This window comes from Microtus oregoni, unplaced genomic scaffold, assembly GCF_018167655.1.
Source record: "Microtus oregoni isolate MIOR12 unplaced genomic scaffold, Mior012 000020F_ref0000438, whole genome shotgun sequence".
NCBI classification, from domain to species: domain Eukaryota; kingdom Metazoa; phylum Chordata; class Mammalia; order Rodentia; family Cricetidae; genus Microtus; species Microtus oregoni.
The window spans coordinates 16630958-16651098 of record NW_024543079.1 but is presented as its reverse complement, the minus strand read 5'-3'; the positions used below and the strand labels follow the sequence as shown (position 1 = coordinate 16651098).

At 49.5% G+C, this 20141-nt stretch overlaps 1 protein-coding gene across 7 annotated transcripts in view; it reads left to right on the top strand.

Moving 5' to 3' along the window:
* The window catches only part of Ttll9 (tubulin tyrosine ligase like 9), a 42854-nt gene extending 23052 nt beyond the window's left edge, over positions 1-19802 (top strand). For 4 of the 7 annotated variants that reach the window (XM_041670622.1, XM_041670623.1, XM_041670628.1 and 1 more), the window contains 10 exons: positions 1805-1873; positions 2219-2293; positions 4743-4833; positions 6685-6725; positions 7575-7662; positions 12184-12242; positions 12859-13055; positions 14736-14849; positions 15397-15521; positions 19455-19802. In XM_041670622.1, coding sequence (XP_041526556.1) covers positions 1805-1873; positions 2219-2293; positions 4743-4833; positions 6685-6725; positions 7575-7662; positions 12184-12242; positions 12859-13055; positions 14736-14849; positions 15397-15521; positions 19455-19531 — 936 coding nt within the window. In that variant the 3' untranslated portion in view covers positions 19532-19802. Of the gene's footprint in view, positions 1-1804; positions 1874-2218; positions 2294-4742; positions 4834-6684; positions 6726-7574; positions 7663-12159; positions 12243-12858; positions 13056-14735; positions 14850-15396; positions 15522-19454 lie in introns of all 7 variants that reach the window. The other 3 variants (XM_041670627.1, XM_041670626.1, XM_041670624.1) reach the window with 3 other exon arrangements.
* Positions 19803-20141: the final 339 nt, after the last annotated feature.

Here is a 20141-nt window from a genome sequence, read left to right as displayed (position 1 = left end):
CCAGGAAACAGATGTCGGCAAAGACTCAACACACCAGAGTTGTGCCTCTTGGAGAAAATGAGCAGGGCCAAGCAGGTGGAGCAGAAAGACCTGGAGGGAAGGAGAGAAAGAGGGAGGGGGAAAAAGTGAGAGAGAAGTTCCTACTGCAACTGGGATGGTGAGAGAGAGCTGGTGCACCAGGGGTTATTCTCCTGCGGTGGTGCAGCCCATACACTGTTTAGCATCTTCTCTCCTCCTCATTGCATATTAAAGGGCCTAACAGCAGGTCCCATCCCTACTGTTGTAAGACACACAGATATGCCTTTGCCATCTAGGAAACAGCTGTTACATGATATAAAGAGACTGATTTCTTCTGACGGTAAAGCCACAGGTGTGACCAATATGTCCAGGATGTGTCGCCAGCATCACAGAAAGAAATGCAAAAAGCTGCTTGATTTTAGTTTTAATAAAACTAGAGATGAGAAAAAAATGTTCTCATTGAAGTTCCTAAACCCTGTATGGTCTTATTTAACGAGAACAGTTAAGCTAAGGATGGCTTATTGGCTAGCTCAACAGTACCATTAATTCAGGCAAACTGCTCCTTTGCACCTCAACATGGTTCCTGCAGCCCTGCCTTGGCCTCATCACACCTCCAGCTGCCACCAGATGAAGGTCCTGGTCCTTGCTCACAAGTCCCTACAGCAGACTCCCCGGCATCCTGAAGGCCGATGCCCACGCCAATCACATGGCATTAACCTGGAACCATCCAGGAGGACTCAGACCTCAGTCAAGGGCAGAGGCCCTAGGAAGAGTTGATCAAGTGCAGTCTGTCGGGTGGGATGAAGTGGGAGAACCTTTGTGGAAGATCACCTACTAACTACGATGCTTTACAATGGTACCAGTGAATGGTATATAATGATGTGGTTGGTCTCTGGGGGCAGGGCAGGACTGATTAGGGAATAAGGACTGAGAGTGGCCACACTGGTATAAAGTCAAAGTTAGAAGGTCTGGCCATGTGGTTTTGCTGGTAGAGTGCATGCCTAGCATGTACAAGGCCCTAGGTTCAATTCCAGCGCCAGACTATACCTCAAGCTGGCAGCAGAATTCAGCAGCGGCACCCACATGGTTCTGGTTTGCAGCCATGAAAGTCCAAGACTTGAGAATGAGCCACGGGAGCGTTCATCAAGGTTCCAGAAAGTCATTTAGATCAGTCATTGTGTGGCAGGTTTTGCAAAACACACACACACCACATGTATGCATGCACGCACCTACATACTTGCCAACATACCTTTTAATGATTGCTTAACAAAACTGTCCTGCAGTAGCAATGAGCTGTGGGGTGTGGAAAGGGTAGTGAGCATGCTGGCGCCGTTCCTGTGCAAGACCAGGGAGGTGAACATTTCGGAAGGCAGGAACATGACAAGCTATTGACTCCCCCTCCCCCCTCGCCTCTGGGGGGCCATGAATTACCTATGGCAGGATGCAGTAAAGACAGAATGATTCCAGTATTAGCCGAAGCAAAACCTAATTAGGAAGGCAAATTGATTTCCAAAAAAAGCATTGGATGATATGTTCCAGGACTGGCCGAGATGGTTTTTTAATTGTCTGTCCTTCTGCATTATTCATGCAAATGTGTGCCTTTGTAGCAAAGCCCAGCTGACTTTCTTCCTTCAGCCCATGGGGATTGAATGGCCATTCCTCTGGGCAGAGACAGGCACCCACGGGAAGATGGACCCAGAGATGAGCTGGGGAAGGCTCTGGGAATCGGGGTGAGGGAGGGACCCTGACTGAACTCTGTCTTTCTCCACTCCCCACCCCCCATCAGGTCGCCCGGTCTCAGGGGAAGGGCATCTTTCTCTTCCGGAGACTGAAGGACATCATGGACTGGAGGAAGGTAAGCCCCGCCCCCTTCTTCTTCTTCTTCCAAGCCTCGCCCTCCTTCCTTCCCCCAGAACTCACGGGGTTGCCTGCCAAGGTTGCTCACAAGAGCGTCAGCTCTGGGTTCAAATCCTGACCTCTCCCTACCCTTTCTAAGGCCTGCTGAGGACCCAATGGGCTGATGAGAAGGATCCCAGTTAGCTGTGCTCTTAAAAATGCGACCAGGGTCTCTTCAACCCTAGGGGTGACAGCGGCGGTGCTGGGGGTGGGCAGCAGGAGGGCTCAGCTCCCAGAGTCTGCACACGTTTAATCAATGCCTTTCTCATTCCATACACTCCATTGTATCCCGTACACCTGTCAGGGCACTGTGGGGAAGAAGCTCACCATTGTGGAGGCGCAGCCTAACCGTGCCAACGTGAACCCCTCAGGCAGCCATGTGAGTAGAAGTGGTGAGGGGCGGGGCTGGGAAGGAGAGCCCTGGCTGCCCAGGTGGGTGTCATGGCTGGGCAGGAAGGGGCAATGTCCTGATAGCCAGGAGACCCTAGTCCAGCTTACCAGTGGGAGGCCTGTGAGCCCAGAGAGTGTGTGATTCTGGGGTTTGGTCTTGGGTCTTCAAGAGGTCACTGAGATAGGAAGAGTTGTACCTGTGAGTGTTGCTGTCCCCTGAGCTGGTGGGAAAGAAGAGAAAGGGACAGGCTTGCTCTGGTGGCCTCTAGGCAGCACTGTGCTGGAACTTCTACAGCCATGGCAGGGTGATTTCTCCTCCCAGGGTAAGCACTGGGCTCCCAAAGGGGAACTGACTCTCCCTCTCTCCCTCCATCCCTCCTGCCCTCTCTCTCTCTCCCTCCCTCCCTCTCTCCTTCCATCCCTCCCTTCCTCTCTCTCTCTCTCTCTCTCTCTCTCTCTCTCTGTCCCTCCCTCCCCTTCTCTCCCTTCCTTCTTCCCTTCACCCCCGTCCCTCCCTCTCTCTCTTTCCATCCCTCCCTTCCTCTCTCTCTGTCCCTCCCTCCCTCCCTCCCTCTCTCTTTCCATCCCTCCCTCCTTCCATTCCCCCCCCTCTCTCTGTCTCTCCCTCCCTCTCTCTTTCCATCCCTCCCTCTTTCCATCCCCCCCTCTCTCTCTGTCCCTCCCTCCCCCTTCTCTCCCTACCTTTTTCCCTCCACCTCTCTGACAGAACCCAGAGCCCTTTATGCACTAGGCAAATGATCCTCACTAAACTCAACAAAGAGCTAAAGTTTTGACATTTCATTTCCTCCAAGAATCGAAGGAGCGAGAGGGCATGGTCCAGTGGTAGCTGCTTATCAGGCACATTGCCCCCTTTGTCCCCAGCAGCACCCCTCCCTTGATGGATTAAACTGTATAGAACACACTGTGTGTTCTATATAATAACATTCTGCCCGTTAGCATGCATGTCGGGGGAGGGGCAGAGGTTAAGAGTCTTCCTCAATGATTCCCCTTACCTCAGAGACAGGGCTTCTCACTGAATCCGAAGCTCACCTACTGAGCTAGACTGAGTGGCCAGTGAGCCCTAGGGAGCCCCTTGTCTCTGCCTCCCCAGTGCTTACATGCCTGCTTTTAAGAGGGTGTTGGGGATCTGAGCTCAGGTTACCATGCTTGTGTGCCCAGTGGTTTATCGACTGAGCCCCCCTTGACCATTTTTTGGTGTTCATTTCTGAAATAGTGGAAGCAATCATCTCTTGCACTTGTCATGAAACCCCATGGCCAGAGCATTTGCACCAACCCAAGTCAAAACTCTACCCATTTGTGGTGATATTTTGTTTGTGCTTTAACAAATAAAGCTTGCCTGAAGATCAGAGTGTGGGATGAGCCACTTGTCAGTCATAGAAGCCAGGCAGTGGTGCACACCTTTAATCCCAGCACTCAGGAGACAGAGGCAGATGGATCTCTGTGAGTTCAAGGCTCCTCTGGGCTACACGAGATTGAATCAGTCTGTAAGAGAAACAGAGCCAAGCAGTGGTAGCTCACACCTTTAATCCAGCAACAGGAAGATAGAGACAGGAAGGGATATGACTGGGAGGAGAGAGGAATATAAGGTGAGAGGAGACAGGAGTCTAGGGTTCAGTCCGAGGATTTGTAGAGTAGGATACCCTACTCAGTCTGAGGATTTTGTAGAGGTAAGAACTAGTGGCTGCTGCTCTGCTTCTCTGATCTTCAGGCAAGCTTTATTTGTTTTTGTTTTGTTTTGTTTTTGTTTTTTTTTTTTTTTTTTTTTTGGTTTTTCGAGACAGGGTTTCTCTGTGGTTTTGGAGCCTGTCCTGGAACTAGCTCTTGTAGACCAGGCTGGTCTCTAACTCACAGAGATCCGCCTGCCTCTGCCTCCCAAGTGCTGGGATTAAAGGTGTGCGCCACCGCTTTATTTGTTAAAGCACAAACAAAATACCACCACGCCCCTTCCATGCTGACCTCCCCCCCACCCCACCCCTCCACCCCCGGCTTTCTGAGGCATTGGCTATTCTGGTGACTCAGAGAAGTGGATCCTTTGTTGCTGCCTTATTTCACGCAGACACTGGCTTCGGGTTTTGCCCATGTCACAGCATGCAGTTTGATTTGCTTTTTATCACTATGAATGTAAATGTCAGTACCCATATGTGGGCAGCCCAGGTCTAAAGAGGAACTCAGGCTCTGTGCACAGACTGCATGTGGCTCCACATCCTTGCTGCCCTCTGGCCAGTTGTGTGACTCCAGACATGTCACCTCACCTCTCTGTGCTTCTGGTGTGCATCTGTAGAACGGGAATTACATTAGTTCTTACCTGAGAGGATTGACGTGAGGACCCAACCAGATCCCCCAGGTAGTGCCCAGCATGGCACCCAGTGCACAGGGCACTCTCAGTGTGTGGTACTGATTAGCACTGTCACAACCAGGACACGAAGAGTTCTGATGACCAGAAAGAGGAGATACCAGTGGAGAACTATGTGGCTCAGCGTTATGTGGAAAACCCCTATCTGATAGGAGGTAAGGTGGGTGGGTTATGTCTGTCCCCTGCCCTCTGAGCATCCAGTCAACACCTAAGTCAGCAAAGACCTGGCCTGTCACCAGGCCTGGAAGGGGACAGAGACAGAGACCTGTCTGTACACTCCTATGGCCTGTGCAGTTCCCCCAGCCTGGCATGCTTTTCCCACTCCCACGGGGGTCAGGGAAATTCTCCGTGGAAAGCCAGCTCACTCACTCCTGCTTTCACCCAATGAAACACCTACCAGGAGCCTCCTTGCTGCCAGCCACTGTCCTGGGCTGTGCTCTGAGAGTTTGTGCTCTGTGAGTAGGCAGCAGCAAGCCTGAAGGTCAGCCGCACAGGGCTATGGAGAACAGGGCAAGGGGACAGAGTGTGTGTGACAGGGAATCAGGAAACCCGGTCACCTCAGGGATGGCCTATGAGCAGGCGTGGAGGAAGAATGCTGCTGGGAGGCCATTCCTAGCACAGAGGCTGATGGGAAAGCTGCCCTGGGCTTTTCCCATATGAATTACCTTTTCCCATATGAATTACTGTAGCCCCACTAATGCCACTTGGCACCCCCCAATCTCTTCCCTGTCCCCTGGCAATGACCCCTGGAGGAGGGCAGCCTCTGGGTCTCTCTCTTTTTTCCTCCCCCAGCGACTCCAGCTCTCTGTCCCCAGCCAAGCCCTTGCCCTTGCACCCCAAATCACTTGGGACTCTCCCAGCAACTCCGTATCAATGTGCCTCAGGTTTAGAACTGCTCCCCAATCTGGCTCACTCTGCAGTTTCTCCACCTGGGCCACGGCTTCTCCTCCCCCTGTTGCTAAGCCAGAGTCTGGTCCTTTCTTGCTACTGTTTTCTTCTTTGTTTTTAACTTGTATTTACTATTTTAACAATGTATAGGTGCTTGTGTCTGTGTGGGGGTATGTGCAGGTGTAGGCAGTACAGGTGCCTGCAGAGGCAAGGGGTATCTGATCTCTTGAAGCTGGAGATAAAGGAGGTGTGTGTGCCGAGTGCTGAACTCAGGTCCACACTCTTAGCCCTGGAGCCATCTCTCCAGCCCCCTTTCTGCTGTTCTTCATCAAGTCCCGCAGTTCTAAAGCTGCCATCTGGCCACCCCTCTCTCTGCGGTCCCAGTCCTAGCTGCTTGTCTCCTCCTGGGTGGCTGAACTGGCCTCATGGTGCTCCCCTGCCCTGGTCCCTTAGACTCCATGCCAGCACCGTAGCCATCCCTCAGGACTTTGAGGTCCTGCTGGAGTGTCACATATGGTGGTAGACACTTCTTTTTTTTTTTTTTTTTTTTTTGCACCCGTAGGGAAGGAGAGGGTGGAGGCACAGGTGGGACTGGAGGGAATGATTGACGGCTGCCATGGAGAGGCAGGGTCTTTGGATAGAAGAAAGACGGATGAGAAACTCCGTGGCAGGAAACACTCTAGCCAGCGGCTCCCTGTGTTTTATAGAACAAACCCCACAGACTGCATGGCGATGTGGCCCTGTCCGCATCACTGTCCTCATCTGCACATGGCCTGGCCCCTGCCACCTGTCTCCTCTGCTACTTGCCTCACTTTCTTTCCTCTCCCATGGGCCTTTGCCCATCTGTATCTAGGTCCTCCCCAGCCTGGGTTGGGCCAACACCTGTCCGGGTGTCTGTCAGTGAGTCTCTACCTCTCATAGGGGCTTCCTGGGCCCCTAAGCCTCCAGCCTTGCTCCAACACTGTCCTACCCAACCTCGCCCTGTGCCCTGTGTAGCTGTGCTTAGAGCCTCAAACAGGTAGATCCCCGTCTGTCTGTCCATCCCCTGATATGATCTGCAGCCTAGCCCAGCCTGACAGCCGGTCAGTATCTGCTACACAAACCAGTTCTTCCCACAGGCCGCAAGTTCGACCTGCGAGTCTATGTTCTGGTGATGTCGGTGAGTCACCCAGGCTGGGCCTCCTGTGAGCCCAGGGACATGGAGGGAGGCCCCTGAGGCGGATGTCCCTAGTGTTACGTCCTAACGGTCCGTGTCTAGAGCTGTAGTCTCCACCTCTCTCACTCAGCTCAGCAGGTAACCATAGCAATCATGTGCTGAGCATCACCTGAGCACCAGGCCCCAGCACTCAGCAGGTGCCGCTCACTCCGCTGTAACAACTCAGTGAGGCCCGTGGTTATCAGCCTCAGTTTACAGAGAGAATGGATGCATAAAGGTTAACCAAGAGTGCTTGGGAGGCAGAAGTAGGAGGATCTCAAGTTCAAGGTCAGCTTGGTCTCCATAGTGAGTTCCAGGCCAGTTGTATAGCACGATCCCATCTCAGTAAAGTAAAAGCCAAAACAGACACAGAGAGGTTGAATGACTTGCCTACGGTCACACAGCAGGTAAACAGCTAAACTGGGATTCAAACCCAGACACTTGAACTCCAGAGCCTGCTGTATTCCCTTCACCCATTTATAATTCATTCATTTATCCATTCAGCACCTGCTTAAACCTTCATGATGTACATGCTGCTGGGAAAAAGAATTCAGTTTCTCATGCTTAGCCTATCCTTCAGGACCTTGAGGTCCTGGTGGGGTGTCATGCATGGTGGTAGACCCATCATTTTGCTTCCTTTGCACCCCAGGGAAGGTAGGGGGGAGTCACAGGGTGGGCGTAGAGGGAATGATTGAAGGCTGCTATGGAGAGAAGGCAGGGCCTTCTAGGTAGAAGGAAGACAGGTGAGAAACTTGGTGGCATGGAAACACTCTGAGCATCATTTCCCTTTTCTCTCTCCCTCATCCCCACCAGTACATCCCTCTGCGGGCTTGGCTGTACCGTGATGGCTTTGCCCGATTCTCCAACACCCGCTTCACACTGAATAGCATCGATGACCATTGTATCCTTCCAGAGACATCCCTTCCAGTCCCCTCCTCCAGTGCCCCCAGCCCCGGCCCCAGGGAACTTTTCCACCCCAAGGATACTTGCCAGGTTCCCTGGGATCTGAGCACGAGAGAAGCCCTATTCAAGACCTGCTCGGTTCTTTCTCTCTGGGGTTCCCAGACTCTCTGGAGAGCAGTCTGCTCAGAGAAGGGCCCCTCAATGTCTCTGCTGGATGGTGATCTCCAGGGTGTCCAGCACTCAGGTTTACCTGTACTCACAGGAGCGGACAGATTGAGCTTAGCAGAACCTCTGCATCCTTCTTCTGGCATCTTCACAGTGTTCACATCAATCATTCATTTAAGTACAGTTCCTTCTTCACCATCTGATTAGTAGACATCACTGTCCTGGCAAAGCTAGGGCAGAAGGAGGATGTGTGTGTGTGCGTGTGTGTGTGTGTGTGTGTGTATGGCTGGTGGGCGTGTAAAATGCTATAACCATCAGGAATGAGCTGATAAATGGCTGCCAAAAATCCGATGCACGTACCCTGTGAGCGAGCCCCTTTGGTGTGTGTACCACAGATACACCCACACATGGGAACGGATGGGCTTAAAGGCTGCGCACGGCATAGCCTTGATGGAGAGCAAAACCCAGGAGACAACAAGACAGACAGTGGTGCACTTACACAGTGGACTACTGCACAACTGTTAAGTAGGACGCTGGAACGGGCGTTAGGTACCAATAGGAAACAGTCTCCAAGAAAAAACTAGAACAGCAAAATGTTTACTCCCATTCAGGTTGAACCATGTCTGTGGTTTGCTTGGTTTGTGCACAGGCATCTCTGATTGACAGACAGGAAACTGGAAACAGTCCTGGCGGTATGGCTCAGTGGTAGAGCCCTTCCTTATATGCAAGGCCATAGATTTAATCCCAGTACTGACATTAAAAAAAAAAAGAAAGGAAGGAAGGAAAAAGAAAAAGAAAGAAGAAAGAAATGGAGGGAAGAAAGAAAATCTAGACACAGAAACTGCCTTGGCAAGGAAAAATGAGGGGAAAGGAGATTATCTGCACACATGCACACGCGCACATGCACACGTGCACACACACACGCGCGCGGCACATGCCTGAAATCTCAGTATGTGGGAGGTTGAGACAGGAGGATTTTGAGTCTGAGATTACTCTAAGTCATAAAGCGAGACTCTGTATTTAAAAACGAACAAACAATCAGGACTGAACTGTAACTCAGCAGAGTGCTTTTCTAGCATACATAAAGCCCTGACTTCGTCCCACAGCCAACAAACAGGCTGTAAAGGCTGTGATGACTCAGGCCTGTAATCCCAGCACTGAAGCAGGAGGCTCAAATGTTCAAGGTCATCTTAAGTATATAGTGAGTAGGGGCCAACCTAGGCTACAGCATCAATAACAAAACAAATAGGCAGGTTGTGTTTTGTTTTCGAATTTTTAGGCCCTAGCTTCAAAAGAGAATGGAGGAACAATCCAGAGCTCCTGGGGGGAATGGGGCTAACACGGGGCAGCCTACTGAGGGGAGGACTCCAGCCCAGGCTTTGAGCCAGCCTCCTCTCTCTGCCCTGAGTTCAGCTTTCAGTTTAAGTGTGTGCCTTAAGTAATATATTTGAATGGCCTGCCCATCGCTTGGGCCTTCCTGTGCATGCTCACGCATGCTTTATGACTTCTTTTCCTTGTTTTGCTGTTCTGCTTCCAGTGTGTTCATTCTACCCCACAATCCCAACAAGCCTGGGCCACATGCATGCCATCAACTTAGTTTGTATTGCTGTTTATTTTTATTAAAATTAAGTGACACACGCAAACCACACGGAGCACTGTCTGTCTGAGTGACCCTTCAGTAAATGCCACTTCAGAGTGCTGGTGCAAGCGCTGTGCTCCTGAGGACATACTGAAGAAGCAGAGCCTTCCCAGGGGCCTGGCTCCACTTGCTAAATATTCACCCCGAGAGCACAGCACTTTCCACCCTTCTTGCTGGCACTCAGGGGCAGAGGCAGGTGGATCTTTGTGAGTTCGAGGCCGGCCTGGTCTACAAGAGCTAGTTCCAGGACAGGCTCCAAAGCTACAGAGAAATCCTGTCTCAAAAAACCAAAACCAAACCAAAACAAAACAAAATTATTTTGAAATTAAAATATACAGAAAACTTCAAAGAAGACTATGAAGGAGCTTCAGGGCCTCCCACTGGCCTGGAGTTCATTAATTCTCAGGGTCCCCCCACCAGTCTGGAGCTCACGCATTCTCAGAGTCTCTAACTGGCCTGGAACTCACTCATTCTCAGGGTCTCTTAGGGACCTGGAGCTCACCGATTCTCAGGGTCTCCCACTGACCTGGAGTTCACCTGTTCTCAGGGTCTCTTAGGGACCTGGAGCTCACACGATCTGCTGGGCTGGCGTGTTGGCTCTAGTGATCCTGTCTCCCCATCAGTGGTGGGAGTACAAGCACATGCTACCATGTCCAGAGTTGCTTGCTTGCTTGGTTTTTGAGACAAAGCCTCACCATATATCTCTGACTGGCCTACCACTCAACCTGTAGACCACAGAGATTCACTTGCCTGTGCTTCCTGAGTGCTGGGATTAAACATATGTGCCTGGCCATTCCCAGAATTTTTTCCCTATGGCTTCTGGGCATCATGCTTAGGAGGCAGGCTCTTTATGACGGAGATATCCCTCCAACCCTAAACATTTAAAATAATAATTTTTGGATCACAAAACAAGAAATGACAGTCTTAATTTTGGTATATAAAATATATAGTATACACGCAATAATTCACACACACACATAGAAACAAATACAGCACAACTTAGCCTGGGTGCTGGGATGGGTTGGAATTGGTCTGCATGGTGTTCAGTATCTACCAATCATGTCTGATGTGGGAATCCCCTCTGTTTGCTGTGAATATGTTTTAATATTTTTATTACATACTCTTTGGCCTATTAGCTCAGCTTCTTATTAACTGAGTCTTACATCTTAAATTAACCCATCTTTATTATTTAATATTTTACCATGAGGCTTATGGTTTGTTACCTCACATCTTGCTTCCTGGGTGGCTACAAGGTGTCTGCTTGACTCCGCCTTCTTTCTCCCTGTATTTAGTTTAGTTTTTCCACCTAGCTATATTCTGCCCCGTCATAGGCCAAAGCAGCTTCTTTACTAATGGTAATAAAAACATATTCATATCATACAGAGAGAGGGGAATCCCACATCACATGTTGAAGTACTGAGGTGTCAGAATGCTCTGACAAGGACATGTCTGAATGAGACAAGTTCCATGTGGGCGATTGATTTGTTAACAATCCCATCTCTACTTTTATTCCCAAGAGAGATAATAAAATTTACATTTATTGTTAGACATATAAAATATACTCCACCACTAGGATTTATTTATGGGAGGGTGTGGAGGGAGGAAAGGGAAGGGGAAATGTCATAATTATATTACAATCTTTATATTACATAATTATATTATAATTTGTAATATAATTATGACATTTGCCCCTTCCCTTTCCTCCCTCCTAGCTCTTCTTGGAACTCATAGCTTCTTTCCCCATAGTCCTAGGGGAAGAATGCTGAGGAAGGGTTTTCGAATGGCGGGCATTGTCCTTCTCTGGGCCTCTAAAGTGTCACTCTTGATATAGAGATTGTTCAGGGGCAAACAAGATGGCGTTTTGTGAATCACAGGGTCATACTAGAGGTGACGATGGTGGTAACACACATGGCAGACTCTCAGGCCAGGGTTCCTCAGCACCCTGCTTCCTCCCCAACACTGGGTCCCTTCTCTGAATCCCTACAAAGGGGTGGTTTCTGTACTTGTTAGGTGTCGCCTTGTGTGTTGGAAATCGTAGCATCGTCCTCTCAGCTCTGCCAAGCACACAAGAGGCTCTTCATCCAATCCCCCAAACAACCCTGGGAGGCCCGTTGTGTGTGTTGCTCCCAGACAACGGGCTGGTGTCTTAGGTTTCTGTGCTGAAGCACCATGACCAAAAGCAAACTGAGGAGTAAAGGGCCTATTTGGCATACTTCCTTCCACATTGTAATCCCTCACTGAGTGAAGTCAGGATAGAACCTGGAGGCAGGAGCTGATGCAGCAGTCATGGAGGGGTGCTGCTTACTGACTTGCTCAGTCTAGGACCATGGGCTGAGTCCTCCCTATCAATCACTAATAAGAACATTCCCTAGAACTGGATCTTACGGAGGCATTTCTTCCATTGTGGCTCCCTCCTTTCAGATAAATTGAGCTTGTGTCAAGTTGACATTAAATCAGCCAGCACAGCTGGTGAACAGGCTCCGAGAGTTTACCCAGATTGTTGAAGAATTCACGTCCCCTGAGATGTACCCAGGACTCGCACCCAGGCCAGTCTGACTCCAAAGCCCATGCATATAAACTCTGCACTTTTTTTTTTTAAAAAGCTTTTCTTGTTAGCTTCTGAGCCAGGTCCAGGGTCTCAGTGCAGTCTCTGGGCAGCAGGGAATATAGCCACCTCTCTGTGCATGCTAGCCCTTGACCGTCAACCTCTGCCAGATGTTCACCTCACCAATGTCGCTGTGCAGAAGACATCTCCTGACTACCACCCCAAAAAGGTGAGGAAGCTAGCCATCTGCCCTCCTTCTGGGCCAAGTGGGTGGGACAAGCAGAGTGACATGGAGCCCAAGACGGGCCACAGTTTATCAGAGAGGGCAGGATTGCCCTTCCCATCTGCGAGATGGGTTCACCTAGCATGAACCTCAATGTTCGAATGTCAAACTAATGTACCTCTAAACAAAATGTATTCTATCCTCATATCTTAGGTATCTCTTGTTGATCAACCAACCCATCAATTGGTAGATCATACAGAAGATATTCTGATTATCAATCACCTATCTATCTCCCTGTCTGTCTGTCTATCTGTCTGTCTGTCTGTCTATCTATCATCTACCTATTTATCACCAATCCATATGATAGCCTGAAAGTCGGTACAACTATAAAATCAGGTTTTCCTCCCCTGGTTCATCTCACATCATATAATCTGGATGACCAGAGACACATCCCATCCTCTTAGCTATGTAGGCCTTCACTCCATCTTGAGGGGCACACTCAAACTCCCCAATCCCGGGGCTCAGATGCAGCCTTCCTGCCAGGCTGCAGGGGCCCTGCACAGGGTCTCATTCGGGGATGATCAGATGAGCTCTTCTCCCACCCCGATTGCCTGGGGCTCAGGGCTGCAAATGGATGATCCAGCGCTTCCGACAGTACCTGGCCTCCAAACACGGTCCCGAGGCCGTAGAGAGGCTCTTCAGGGACATGGACAACATCTTCATCAGGAGCCTGCAGAGTGTGCAGAAGGTGATCATCAGCGACAAGCACTGCTTCGAGCTGTATGGCTATGACATCCTCATCGACCAGGACCTCAAGCCGTAAGTGAGTGGCCCAGAGAGCCAGAGGCCAGGGCGGCCGTGATGGGCTGCACGTCCCAGTGCACACACCATGGTTTGAAGCCCAGCTCTGTTGCTTCTTAGATGTGCAAACTTGGACATGTTTCCTTTTACTGTGCCTCAGTTTTCCAGTCTGTAAATCGGGGCTGATGAGAGTATCTGTCCATATGGGACTGTTAAAGGGATAAATGAGATCGAATCTGTGCTGGTTTTAGAGGGACCTCTACCAGGTATTTGCAGATTTGATGGTGCATGACATTCCAGCAGGAGTCTATTTCTATTCACAGATAGAGAGGCCATGATAAACCAGGAAAAAGAGAAAACAATTCTACCTAAGTCTAGCTGGGGAAACCAGTGAGTTGAAGTGAGGTGACTTGACTCTTAGGAGCAAGGCTAAGCAGTTTCTAGAGAATAGGAGCTCGCAGACAGGGACACCACTGAGGGAGAGAGCCCCCACCTCAGGAGGCCATGGGAGCCCTTGTCACCCTTCACAAGGACTGTGAGTGGGCCCAGTCTTGTGAGGGTCTCCTGTAGGAAATCAGTCTCTCTGACTCAGAGACAGCAGCAGCCGCACCCTGCCAGGGGCCAGCATTTCATAGCACACTCCTCCCATGGCTCCGGCCTTACATTCTTTCTACCTTCTCCTCTACCTGAGCCTCAGGGGGAGTGAAAGAGAGATCTGATCACGTTCTCTCTCTTAGGGCTGAGCACTCAGCTGCATTGCCACGGTAATCATTGCTATTTCTTTGTACCCATGAGTCTCTGCAGTAGCTGCAGCCATCTGAAGAAAGAGGTTTCCCAGGCCAGGGCCGAAGAAGGAACAATCAGGCTGTGGAAGCATCTAGATTTAGAAGGCATTTCATGGGCATAATGTCCATTTAGCAGAACAACCGCAATAGCTTCCCCACTAGGGTCTATACCCTCCCCGCTACAGGGTTTTGTCTTGACTGCGGTATCACACATGAGCTCCCTCCTGCAGAACAGGCCTTAGATCCAGCTGGAAAACAGTTGTGGCCCAAGTGGGCCACTGCTGCGCCAGCGGGCACATCTGGCATGCTGGCGGTACTAGCAGTTTGTACTTACAGCTGAGCAAAACCGTTACCTCCCCTCTGCCAGCCTGCACGGTGCCTTCAGCCCCACAAGTGCTAGCCAGCAAGGGGGGAGCATCCAGTCCCAGCCTGACATCTCGATGTCCTGCAACAAGAGTTCACTGTTGTCAGCAATAGGGTCTTACCATCTAGTCCTGGCATCCAACAATAGCAGTGTAATCGCCTGGCCAACCACTCAGGGAGGTAACCCACGGTAGCACTAGAATTTGTATTCAGTGACCTTACAGCTTCTAGGAGTATCTTTTCTGCCCACGTGGGGTAGCTTTAACCAACTCTTTAACCATTGTTTTAGCATTTCCAGACATGGGTTGTTGTGGGATTTTTCTCCATCATCTTGTTGAGTGTCCTCTCCATGCAACCATAGAATTTATAGCTGTTCCAAACCTTTGCATCTTGGGTGGATCTATTTCCCATCCTCACCTGGGTGTGTTTGCCCATCTTTTGGATGCTTTTCTAAGCTGTAGGACACTCAGAGACTCGTTTGTATTATGTCATGAAACCTTCAGGCAGGATCTCTGATACCTTCCCCACAGTTATCCTCTGCCCTCCCTAGGTGGCTCCTAGAAGTGAACGCATCTCCTTCGCTGACAGCCAGCAGCCAGGAGGACTATGAACTCAAGACCTGCCTGCTGGAAGACACCCTGCATGTGGTGGACATGGAGGCCAGGTGGGGTCTTGTCATTTGTACGCTATCTATGGCTGATGGTCCCCTGTCAAGGCAGAGGGGACTCAGATCCTTGAGATACTTACTTCATAGAGGGAGAAACTGAGATGTCCATAGGCGCAAGAACTCCGTATAGCTGGATTCACTCAGTTTCCCACTGTGGGACCCTGCGACAGGCCATAGCTTCCTCATGTGTGGAGAGCATCGTAACTCTCCTTGGGGCTGTCAGATTAACTCACCATGATAATTCAGCGTTAAGTACCTGGCTCATGGTATCAACCAAGAGGCTCATTACCACTCTTAACACTGTGTCTCCAGTGGAAAGAATACAGGGCCATGTCAAGGGTGGGTGAATCCCTAGGTTGGGAGGGGAACAGATTTTAAACCTGAAACTACAAATTAGGAGCACATTATTAACGGTGAACAGGGCCTTGGAGGAAGTGTGGGTGGCCCTGTTGAAGAGCTGCCGGGCACCTGGCTCAGGTGGGAGGGACCGGTCCTGTCTCAAAGTCTCACCAACTGCATGTTCTTTCCCCCTCTGCACCCCTAGACTCACAGGAAGGGAGAAGAGAGTCGGGGGCTTCGACCTCATGTGGAATGATGGCCCTGTTAGAAGAGAGGAGGGGCCTTCTGACCTATCAGGAATGGGAAACTTTGTGACCAACACACACTTAGGTATGCTGAGCCAGACAGAAAGTGGGTGGGACAGAAACATCACAGGAAGTGTGGGTGGACTGGGGGCAGCTTGGCACAGCAGTGAGATCACGTAAATCCAATCTGCAGCATAGCAGCTGTGTGACTCAGGCAAACGGCTTGCCCTCTCTGTTCTTCATCCATAACATACAGATGAGTAGGGTCTTACAGGGAGTGTGTCCAACCTGCAATCCGGGGACCCCATGAACCAAATGCAGCCAAGGGTAGCAATGACTGTGGCCTAACACAAAACCGTATACTCAAAAGCATGAGATTTTTCTTCGAGTGTGTGTAATTTTTTGCACAGTTCTTAACTGTGAGCTTTGCAGATGACAATGCCTGGTTACAGTGTTAAAAGGTTGGACACTCCTGGTAGGACCCTGCCCAGGATGGAGAGAGATTCCTGAGCCATCAGGAAGGGGATTTCAAGACTCAGGTGCAGAACAAATTATCATTAGAAAAGTTAAAGACTGTGGAACTCTGTGATAAAGTTAGGATATAAAATGTGAGAATTTCCCAATTATAGAAATTCACACTCATTGTAGAATATTTGAAAACTAAAGAAGGAAAATTTAAAACACATCCAGACATAACCATCATTAACAATCTGTTGTTTCCTTCCAGTTTTAAAAAAATGCATATATTCATATTTTTATAAGTCTGGCACCAGACTGGCATTCGGAGTCCCGCTTTCCACGTGGCACCCTCCTTTCAGGAATACAAAGGCCCTCCTGCGGGCAGCATGTGTTAGCCAGGGCCAGGCTAAACAATTACGTGCATTACCACATCCCATGTGGTCGCTTCTGTGACCACCCCACGGATGAGGAAATGGTCTCCAAAGGTTGCACCCACCGCAGAAGGCTGTTGTCATGGTGACGGCCAGCCTGAACCCTAGCACCCAATCCTTACCTCTAGACTCTCCTAAACCTGGAAGATGAACCCTAACCCAATCCTTACCTCTAGACTCTCCTAGTCCCGGAAGATGAACCCTAACCCAATCCTTACCTCTAGACTCTCCTAGTCCCAGAAGATGAACCCTAACCCCAATCCTTACTCTAGACCCTCCTAAACCTGGAAGATGAACCCTAACCCAATCCTTACCTCTAGACTCTCCTAGTCCCGGAAGAGTCACAAAGTGGTCAGTGCGAGGCTGCAGAACAATTCAGCTCGAGTGTGTGCCAGCGCTTACCAAGCTGATTTCTTATCACTGGGCATCAGGCACAATTTCATTTTTTTTTCTAAATAACACTGTGGTGAACATCCTCTCCATGAAACCCACTGAAACAATTTCTTTCTAGACCCCTGGAAGTAGAGACAAAGGGACAGACTCACTGGACTAACAGGAAAGGAAGCCAAGCCAGGTCTTCGCCCCTTAGTGAATTCATTATTTTATGTGAATTCCATTGATTTCCAAAGGGGCTTCAGTTTTTACTTTGTCTTTCTTCTCTTGTAAGCTGTCCTGGCTTTTTATGATTTCCCTTTTTATTTTTAATGATAGACTACTTTCATGAAGTAACATGAACCAAGTTCTTACAGGAAATTTACTTTGTGTGTGTGTGGGTTTGGGGGTGGGATTAAGACAGGTGCTCATGTAGCCAAGGCTGTTGTTTAACCCATCATGCAGCCAAAATAATCTGAATTTATGATCCTTCTGTCTCTACTCCTGAGTGCCAGGGCCATAGGTTTTCGTGCTACCAGGGCTTGAACCCAGGACCTCATGCATGTCAGCAATCACTCCACCAACTGAGCCACATATAGGCCAAGCTGGCCTTGAATTCGCTATGGAGCTAAGGCTGGTCTTGAAGTCCTTTTTAATCCTCCTGCCCCAGTCTACAAAGTACTGGGCTTATAGGCATGTGCTACCATGCCTGGTCCCGTTACCTGTTTTCTTTAATTTTTTTGAAACAGAATCTCACTATGCAGTTTTGATGGCCTAAAACTCAATATATAGACCAGGCTGGCCTCAAACTAACAGAAATCCACCTGACCCTGCCTCCAGAGTGCTGGGATTAAATGTATGTGTTGCTATGCCCAGCCTATTCCTGTTTTTCTCTGGGTTGCCTATAATTTTCTCTACTTGTCAAGACATGGTGTTAATGGCCGAAGACACAGCCTGTCCCACCCTGATCCAGCAAATGTACAGTAGTAAATATTTTCCCAAGTTTCTCATTTTTAAAAATTTTGTTATATAATGTTTTTTTAAATTTTTTTTATGGCTTCTATTTTATTTTTTTGTGACAGGGTCTCACTATGTAGTTCTGGATGGCCTGAAACTTACTATGTAGATGGGGCTGGATTTGAATTCGGAAATCTACCTGTTTTTGCCTCCCGAGTGCTGAGTTTCTGTTTTTTTATGACGAGAATTATTTATTTATTTATTTAGACACTTGTTCATGGCTCTGCCATATCTGCCTTCATGTTTCTGGCTTCCTGAACATCTCAGTTGCACTTTCTGGTTGGACTTTTGTTTTCTCCTAGCTATTCCTTCCTTTATCTATTTATTTATTTAATGTGCACTGGTGTTTTGCCTATGTGTGTGTGTGTGTGTGTGTGAGAGAGAGAGAGAGAGAGAGTGTTGGATCCCCTAGAACTGGAGTTACAGACAGTTGTGAGCTGCCAAGTGGGTGCTGGGAATTGAACCCAGGTCCTCTGGAAGGGCAATGGTGCTCTTTCTTAAACATGGAGCCATCTCTCCAACCCTGAGAAATTTTGTATATTTTAAGGAGTTTCGAGTGATTCGGGATTGGGCTTGGCTGCACACAACAAAATACAACTACTAGTTAAGTAGAAAGGGGCTGACCTAGTCAGGCCTAGCGCCATATATTTGTAAACCCAGCCACTAGGGAGCTGAGGTCGGAAGATCACAAGCTCATGATCTGCCTGCACTAGAGTGGGTTCAAGGCCGGACTAACTTAGTGAAACCCTATGTCAAGTGGTAGAGGGGTTGCCTAATATTCACAGACCCTGAAGGTGGGGGAGAGGTGTCTCGGACCATGAGTGTTAGTTTTGAGGTGCCTGGGTGACTCCTCGTTGCCACATCCAGCAGCTTGCCTGAATGCTCATGTTGTCTTCTGGTTACAAATGGTCACTCCCACAGCAGACACAGACTTTGGAAAATGCAGATGCTTATGGGAATGAAGATGTGGTTGATTTGCAGGCGCTCAGATAGGCAGAGCAGGTAGAGAACCGTATCTGTAGAAGTTTCTAAAATTACTTTCTGATTTCTAGTCGAGTGTTTGGTGGTAAATGGAGGGAGCTGGCTGAGGAGCAGGCAGGGGAAGAAGGCTGATGGAGGACAAGATAGGAATGTGTTTGGGGATAGTAGGTGAAAGGATCAGCAAAACAAAAACAAACCTAGGACGAGTCTAGAACTCCAAGTAAGGGTTTAGCTGAACCTAAAGATTTGGCACAATGAGTGAGCCAAGCGTTAAAGCAGGTTCCCTGGATCACTTTGTCAAGGATGCACAGGGTGTGATGCTGAAGCCTTGACAGCTGGGACAGCCTGGGAGACAAGCGTGGAATTGGAGTTTCTAAGTGGGAAGCAGGCATCTCCAGGTCAGTTCTTGTGGCCATGGTGTCAGGTCATTCCAGCAGCACTTATGAGTATCATAAATGTGCCTGGCTGTAGGCTTTGTGTGTTTTCATCGACAAGAACAATGTAGTCTAGAGGATCAGTTGAATGTGGCTCTGGCACCACATAACCTGGGATCCACTCTCACTTCTGCTCCTCATGCAACTTGGGGTCACTGAAAACCTAAGTCTCCTGGCTACCCACCATCCCTGTGAGGGCTCAACAAGCCATCTGGGCCAGCACAGGAGTGGGCCACCCATGGCCATGAAATTCCTGCTGCCCCCTCCCCATACCAGCTAGTGGGTATACAGGCCACCCCAATCAACACATCATGTTCTTTCTAGGATGCGTCAATGATCGGAAGGAGCAGCTGAGACAGTTGTTCCGATCCCTTCAAGTACAGAAGAAAGCTCCTGGCTGACCCCAGGCAGGAAGGAGGCCCTGGCAGGTGCCGTCCTGGCCTCTCACAACAGGACTCCTTTGGCACAGCATACCTGTTCTCACCTCCCTCCAGCCTGGCAGCTATTTTAATGGAGAGGCAGCCTCTGCTTGCTACCAGACACCCTAGACTCCCCACTTTAGCACCGCCCCCCATCTCTGAAACAGGGACAGTCAATCCTTGGGACTTGCAGGGGGGGGGGGCTCATCCTTGACAGATTGTTGATTGGGCCCAAGGAGGTCAAGCAGCAAGTCCTGCCTCCCAGAGAGCATGTCTAATAAAGCATAGGCACTGAGGCACTGAGCACTGAGCCTGGTTCTGGATGCCGCTGACATTTTGATGTCTCTTTGGTTACGGTGAAGGGTCCGTTGGGCTAGGAAACTTGTCTTTAAGCTATGATTGCAAAGTAAATGATTTTAGATTGCCCGTTGGAAGCCTGGGAGGGTGCCAAGCCTGTCCTTTGCGATGCCCTCATTCACAAGAACCAGGCCCTGTGAAAACCACAAAACTAGAGCTTCCTGTGTCTCAGATGGAAAGAGACCTGGGAAGGCAACACTGCTTAGCCTGGGGCTCTGGGAAATCCCACCTCTCA